The sequence below is a fragment of the Athene cunicularia genome, assembly GCF_003259725.1.
Source record: "Athene cunicularia isolate RWA chromosome 3 unlocalized genomic scaffold, athCun1 chr3_part1, whole genome shotgun sequence".
Taxonomy (NCBI): Eukaryota; Metazoa; Chordata; class Aves; order Strigiformes; family Strigidae; genus Athene; species Athene cunicularia.
The window spans coordinates 96,616,654-96,624,927 of NW_020799097.1; the positions used below are offsets into that span (position 1 = coordinate 96,616,654).

The window sequence follows — 8,274 nt, forward strand, 5'->3', positions numbered from 1 at the left end:
AGGGGGTGGGGGTGGGGGGTGTTGTTGTGGTTTTTTTGTTTGTTTTTCACAAAGCTCATTTCTTGTTAGTCATCACTCAGCCTATATTGGGGGACAATGTTACTCTACTCCAGGTATATGTCTTGATTAAACTTCTTGAGGTTACCATCAGACCATTTGCCCAAGGTCTGTCTATCTGCTGTGAAGGCCTACCCTTTGGCTTACTGACCACTCCCACAATATGATATCACATGTCCTAAAAGTGAATACTCTTCCACTGTCCAAGTTGTTAATGAAGACCTCATTAAGCTTCTCTCAACAGTCAAAACTTCTCAGCATATCTTGAGGGACTTAAGGCATTAAGCCTCGTAGAGCGAGATTCAGTCTTCAGAGACAACACAGCCAGCAGAAGAACAGATGAAGTGCCCATCTTCAGCTAGTAAAGCAGTCACAGTTTTAACCAATATATGTAAGGTCCAAAATTCAGTACCCCTTCAGTCTTGGAGGTGTAATTTCCAAAGATCCCATTTTTAAATTAAATTTAATTGCATAACACATTAGTTTGAGAAAACAATTTCACTTCCTTCTGGCAAAAATGTTTACCCACATAAGATTATTAGCTGAAATGTTAAAAATCTGGAAGACCATGTCTACTGTAACTCCCAAAACTTTCTTGGAAATGAAGAAGCCCTTAGTTCTCATCCATGTTCCACAGACTAGTCTTTAAAAGAATATATATTTTTCATATCAAGAATGGAAATCTAGGATTCCCTTCCCTCAGTAGTCTTCCCAACTCTGGGAAAGATATAGCTGTAAGAGTAATAATTAAAAGTACAAAATAAAAATCAATCACCTGATAAGTGCCAATTATCACCAAGGCTCAAAGGCTTTTGAAAGGCCTTTATGGAAAGAAAATACGGCCTTTCCCCCTCTCTGGCAATGGAAGAAACTGAATCTGAGCAATATGCTGATAAAGCAGTTGCTCTAGCTACTGCTCTACTGTACACTTTTCATTTGTAATTTTAAATCAGTAGCTAAGCCGCTTCCAAGAGAGTTCAGGGCGTTGAGTCTCTAAAAGCTGACATCCCTTTACCCAGCACAAAAACCTAACCCAAGGCTTACTTTTCTGGAGTCCTAGCATATATTTTTCTCTGATGTTTCCAACCTGATACAAGTCCTACATGAGGACCTTATCTCATAGGAAATATAAGCAATAACTCTACCCTTTTGAAGTATGGATGTATGAAGACAAAAGCCATGTCCTCCGACACGCAAAAAATAATGTGATAAGTATCCTTTTCCCCACAGCTATACAGTAAAGACTGTGAATTTCTCCATTTAAAAGAACCACCACCACACCCACTGATTTTCTCCCAAGACATACTTATAAGATGGCAAATGGTTCTTGATCAGTTACAGATATCCATGATTTTGTACTATATCGTGAAGAGGAAATTGGCAGCTACTCCAAATGAGAAGCATGCTCCTTTCCATATAGATTTATATTTGACAGAAATATTTACTTGCTGGTTGTCATGAAGGCAGCCAAAATGTAACTGGATTAAAAAGGTCTAAAAGCCATAATCAGAGTTTTTGTAGATACTATAAAATAATTTTCAGATCACATGTCAGTTTCAAACAGAACATCAGAACTAGACTAATACCTTGATGGCCAACAGTCCCAAAGGCAATAACATATCTTTTCCTATAATGAAAACAGTCCAACATCAATCTTTTGGGCTTAGGTCATAAGTGTACTGTAAAATCTCTCTTCCTCAGAAGGATTCACTCAACAGGCCAGTCATTTTTAATATGTCAGTGCTGTGGAAAAGAAACAGTGCCAGAGTTTCTCGTTACAAAACACATGTGCTCCTGCTATAAAAAAAAAATGACATTTCAACAAAGAAAATGCTGTACTAGATATTAAACATGTAAATGACATAAATATTAGAAGTATCTGTGACAAACCATTTCCAAGCTTATTGTAAGTTCGTAAAGTAGTAATTTTTCTGGTTTAAGTAAAAAATTCAAGCATAGTCTTGGTAGAAAGCTCCTCTGTCTTCATCTTGCACTCTGTCCTAGTGTATATGTATGTGCATACTCACACTCTACACCTTACCTGAGTCTACACACACTACAGACAGTTTTGACATTCATAAAGATTCCCTGTACCCTTCAATTTACACATAAAATAGTGACAGAATATGGAAGTAACCTTTTACTAGTCTTGTGTTTACTTACAATATACTTTCATTATATTATCAGCACACACATTATACTGCCTATTTACACTCTACATATACTAAGTACAAGTTTCATTTGATGAGTGACACCAGCTTTAAAGTGTTTTATTTTTGATCCCAAAAAACCTGGGATCACTAGTGACCTTGAAAAAGCTGGCACTACATAAATTTACATTAGGCAAATAGTTATTGAATTTTTGAGCAAGAGCTCTACTTAAAGGTTGGCTGTGACAGCTACTCTAACTACACAGCCACAAGTACTGACAGAGTCAAACAGCAATTACTAGATTCTAAGAATGAGACCTGAATATTTTACTTTCACTTAAAAATGAACTACATGAAGTGATTAATCATTCATGTCCACTCACCACAGGGTTTTATCTGTTTTGAGGGGGGGGTTGTTTTGTTTTTAAATAATCTGTGGCCATGAAAATCATCATTAGGAAGCATCTCAGATGGCCAAAGATACTGACAGAAAAAAAATTAAGTAGCTATGTAAACCTTTAATATAGAGCCTACTATCAACACTCTTCCTGCCAGGATGACATGAAAGAAGCCAAATAGGCTTTTAAATCAGGAATTTCAAAAATGTTGCAAGTTATCCCCATCACCAGGTAGAATACACATGCCTAGGAGCTACAGCTATAATACTAAAATTAATTTCTGCATCTCTATTGTTACAACAGTTGGGAGAAAAGAAACAATAACAAAAACAAACAGAACACACATCATCCCCCACCACCACCACACTACTTGTAAACCCGTAAACTAAAAAGCATATCAAGATGATCTGAGAATGTGCTTCAGCTACTTTAAACTGGTCTGCAGGTACAAAACAATCGCAGGCGTAATATAACACTGTGGATTCACATCTATTTTCAGTGTCAGTAGCAATACATGAAAACATTACTGCTTCTGCTCTGCCTCAGCTACTCAACAATACATTGTATTAGCAATTTCTTTTCTTTCAGAACTGCTGGCTGAGATGGTTTTGCCCTTACTCTTAGAACTACTTCACTGAAGACATGCAAAGTTAACTTTAGTATTTGGAAACTTAGTGACTTTGACTGCAGTGGGTTTAGAAGCCAGCAGCTTAGACAGCAGATCCAAGGGGGCAGTAACCTTCAACAGGGAAGACAGTGGGAAAAAATAAAAAGGAGCACCAGGAGGTAGGTTAAGACTATGATTTCTTTAGTTATGTTGTTAACACCAGAAAAACATACATGCTCGTGATCTTTTTCAGAAGTTCATTTTGTATTCTGCTTTCTTGCACCTTATTAAAAGATGGATGAAGCTAAGCAACTGCAGATATTCAAACCCTACCTATATGACAACTGTCTGTCTCTCATAAAAAAGCTGCACACTTCTATGTTGTGGCTTCTTATTTTTCTGGAATGCAGTTTGGTAGGTACAAAGTTAGAGATCATACCTGAGATAGTCAAGATGAACTTCACAAAAAACTTGGAAGTGGACTCTGAATCTAGCTTTGCAATCACAGCATACAGTACAAAGCCATCAGTGCCCAGCTTGACGCATTTTTAGAGCCACCAAGCCTTTATCATCCAGCTTCACCCTTACATAATCACAGAAATCAACTTCACACAGTTTTGTGGTCAAATGAAAACTTTTAAAAAAACTATGCAGTGTTTTTCCCAGTTAGCTACATATAATTCCGTGCTTGCCAGTGTGACTTTTGATAGCCAGCAGCCCTGAGCTCATATTGGCACCACTGCCTGGGAGGTACCTGAAGAAGAGGAATACAGTGTCATTCTCAGTAAGACAGATTCTACCGTAGTCAACGTCTTAATGTCACTCATCTTAGTTTTCCAGGTAACAACTTCTGGTTTTCTTTACCAAAATTTCCTCCAAACACTATACAGTCTGTGAAATTCAATCCCGTTCGTTACCTGTGAACAGTTTATCTGAGTTACAGAATAACTATACAAAAAACGATGATACATAAATACCCAGGCTGGTTCATCAAGTACAACAACATTGAGCCCCAACAGTGCAAAGCAGACATCTTATTGCTTCCAGCACCTCCATGGGAACAGGATGAGGGCTAAAGTCTTCAAGAGCCAAGATAGCTCTGCATAAGCCAGCATTCATGCTCTTGTACCATTTTCTTTAAGTATGAGTTTGGTGCAGTGGCACTTGCATAAAACAGACCTATTTGATTACACTGGGTATTACCTGTCCAGGCTTATTAACCCTTAAGTCACATTTTGTCTTAACTCAAACTCTGCAGCTCTGTGTGGCTTTATTATACCACCCAGAAGACTGCACTGTACTCTTTGTTTATCCCTACTGACCATACTATGACAGGATTTATATCCCATGATATTAACTGAATTACCTTTCGTTTCCCTGTATCTGCTCAGACTTCCTGTAGCCAATGAGCATGTTCTTACCTCTTTACTGGGCTACTGAAAACAGATGCACATGTGGCACTTGGACACTACAAAGCATTAACCTAGTATAAAAGTGATCTTTCCCTAATAAAGTTTATAGTTACTTTATGCAGAATCTTTTTTTTTTTCTCTAAATTCAGTAAGAGACCAATTATTTTGAGTTAAATTTATTTTGCTCCTTTTCAGTCAATCTAACCACCACCAGCCAGGTTTTTAGAAATAAAGAGCACCTAAGATTTTGAAGAAAGAGACCCAACGTTTAGTCAATACACTATGGGTATTACAACTGAAGAATTTTTTACTCACTAGCTTGTCACTAAATTAACTTATTCTAAATTTATACATTTAAGAAAACCTCTTTTCTTACCTTGTTCAATGTTTGTTTACTAAAAGCTTCAAACACATTTTTATGAGAATAGGGCAGCAATGAGTCACCAATTCCTATCATCAATAAATTGTTCCAAAACATGTCTAAAAGACGAGTAAGTGTTCTACAACAGGTCTGCAGAACCACAGTAAAACACTAAACCATTTATTTACATAATTAAGGGGTGACTTGTTGGTTCACACAGAAATCTGAGGAAATCCAACACAAGGGTTGGGCTAGATGAGTGCTAGAGGTCCATTCCAGCTTAAATTAGTGTATGACTCGTACAGTATAAGAAGAGTTGTGCCTTTTCTCAACCTGTTACATCACCGCAAATTAAGTACAAACATTCAATAAAGACAACAGTAGCAAAATAAGCCCCCCCCAAATGCAAAACATGCTTGAACCCTTCTTTCATTGTAGTAGCAGATCAATGCCACCTCCTCAGCACAAACCTATCACTGACCCATGCATGCATCATCCAACTTCAGAGTAAGACATATCAGACTGCTAGATACCAACAGTCCAGCCTCTTGTCCTACCACTATCGACAAGCACAGCCTAAGGCAAGCAATTCTTCCTGTCAAAGATACCAAAATGTGAAATCAAGACTCAAAGGCCTTAACTGGATCATAGTTCTACAGATTCACAGCATATGCAGCAAAGCTATTTCATTGATAGTCTTCAAAAGACATAGCCCTGGTTTAAAAACAGAAATAAACTATTCAGAAACATACAAACTTAAATATGCAATCTCTATGACAGGTTATTTGTCATGGTGTGGTTCAGGTTTTTGGTGGTTTTTTTTGTTTGTTTGTTTTGTTTTTGTTTTGTTTTTGTTTTTTGGAAGAGGTCAAAGAACCCCAACTTTTAGTTCCCTACACAAGTTTACAAAATAGTGATTGAATAGTGGGACAAGAATTATCTCCATCATTGTCAGATAAAGTTCTGATGGAAAGCCAGCAGCCAAAACATCTTCACTGACCTGGAAGACATCAATGTTTACCCTTGAAAAGTTGATTCAATAGTTAAAGCTACAACAGACTTGTAACAAATATAAGTATTTTCTTTAAGTGATTAAAAAAAGGTAACAAGCAGTGGGGTGCTATTAGCACATTTAAGGAAATAGAGACCTTGAAGTGAAGAGCCACACACAGACAGTAAGCTGATCTCAACACAGCGGCAAAAGACTTCATGACTTTTACTGACTCACACTGTAGTCTTTTGTGTGAGAAAATACCTTCCCCCAAATCTGAGTCAGCACATATTTAGGTGTTGAAAATTTACTTTTTTTACCATTATTTCTACTATACCAGAGAGAAGCTATACTTCACATTTTATTTCTTCTCTATTAAAAGTAAGATTAAGCAAAATTCCAATGCATTTAAAGAAAGCACGCAATTTTACCCATTCAGTTCTGAAATTTCTGTTAAATTCTTGGTCAATTACAAATTGCAAATGAAATCAGTCAAAGTAAAAGCAATTATACTTTCCTAAAGTAGCAGAATTTATTCTTACCTGTAATTGCAACCTTGTCAAGGTTCTAGTTCAGTGCTGAAAGAATTAGTTTACATTCCTGCTGCCAAGAAGCACATAACAGAATGACTTGCAAAACCTTGAGATAACAGTACAGGACACAACATCTGCTTTATTTTGGTATTTCCTAGAAAGAAACAGAAAGAATAGTTAGCTACTCCAGATGGTCTACAAAAGATTTGTGAGTTTTTTCATTAACACAACTTTTTCCTAATAGAAGTGCTTGAACTAAAGCTACACCCGTATGTCAAGACTTTTCAGTACAATCTCTAAACACCCTATTAAAGACTCACACTAACAAGGAATCAGATTTACTTTTTTCCTGTTTCCTTCACTAGCACAGACTAGCATTTTAAAAGTCACCTAGCCTATTACCTGGCATCCAATTCCCTAAATTCAGCAATGGAAGGAATAGCTTTTGCATGCCTGCTAGCCCAACAGTGCTATTTGCTTAACTTTCACCTGCTCAAATGACAAGAGTATACTCCCTGAGTGTTTGACAAGACTTAAACCCAAGTGCAGCATGTGTAATTTGTAAGTTCTTTGCTGGCTTAGAAGTAGAATTGAGTTTAACAAGAGTTTAAAACAAAAGCAGTAAACTTCAGTAGCAAAAGTATTTCAGCTCCTCTGAAACAAGTATCATGTTTCTTTAAAAGTAGTTTCTATAAATTAACCATAAATTCATCTTAAAACGTTAAAGTAGCAGATAACTAGCAATTCAGATGTGTGCATCTACCCGTTGATTTGAACAGGATGCAAATGCTCAAATTCCTTCATGGATCAGGGACCACATATTTAATCTTATAAACCACTACATCTTACAAAAGTTACCATGACAGTACACTGGTAGAAGGCAGTACTGCAGGAAGAATTCTGGGTAACAGTCAGCTTTGTCTGGGGCATGAGGGAAATACAAGCCCTATTGTAACACTGATAATTTTAAACTGATTACAGCACTCTGGTGAGCTGAATGATAAAGGGGACATAGTGTAGACCTTGACTTTAAGCCCACTGATCAAAGAAAGGAGCTCTAACACCATTTCATGATGGCTTGCCTCTTCCAAACACTAAATAGTGCTTTTCAACTAACAGAAAGTGTCACAAGCATGCAATTGCTCAAAAAAATAAATACTTTGCTACTGTCTGAAGAACTGTAGGGGTTCCAGTAAGTTTTATGCCTGTATCGTATACTGTTGCAAGCCCTGATTTTTTCCCCAACATTCTATCTTTTTAGATACCACAACAAGATAGATGGTTCAAGGAACCAAACTAAGCCAGAAAAAGTCAATTATTTTCTGCCACTTGAACTCTCCAAACCAGCTTAGGAAATTCAGGATCAGACAAATGCTGATGTCAGAAATGCAGAACCAGCAGCTGCTGCTGATTCAGATTTGCTCTGAGTACTGTGAAAATACTCCTTAAGCAGCATCCACTAAATCATTAATGAACTCTGAAAGTGTTTTGATACAAGCATCCTAAATCATTGCATTGAACTACGTGGCAAAAGATCTCCCAAAAAAGTTTAAAAATTTCAGCAAAAAAAGTTGTTTCCACATCTAAGAACTTCAGGATAAAAACAAAACACAAGCAGCACAGATTCACGAAGTTGCACAAAATAGCCTCACTCCCTCCTCCTAAGTACACCAGTGACTACTGCTGAACACATAATGTGTGACCAGAACACGACTCCCTTCAAGCACCGTCTCCCACCTTCAGAAGATCACCTTAACGACCGGGG

General features: G+C 37.2%; 1 protein-coding gene across 6 annotated transcripts in view; it reads right to left on the minus strand.

Moving 5' to 3' along the window:
- PPM1B (protein phosphatase, Mg2+/Mn2+ dependent 1B) overlaps positions 1–8,274 on the minus strand; it is a 50,085-nt gene that overhangs the window by 30,303 nt on the left and 11,508 nt on the right. For 4 of the 6 annotated variants that reach the window (XM_026844809.1, XM_026844804.1, XM_026844807.1 and 1 more), the window contains 2 exons: positions 6,519–6,663; positions 1,644–1,800 (listed from right to left, as the gene is read on the minus strand). In XM_026844809.1, coding sequence (XP_026700610.1) covers positions 1,644–1,676 — 33 coding nt within the window. In that variant the 5' untranslated portion in view covers positions 1,677–1,800; positions 6,519–6,663. The remainder of the gene's footprint in view (positions 1–1,643; positions 1,801–6,518; positions 6,664–8,274) is intronic. The other 2 variants (XM_026844810.1, XM_026844808.1) reach the window with 1 other exon arrangement.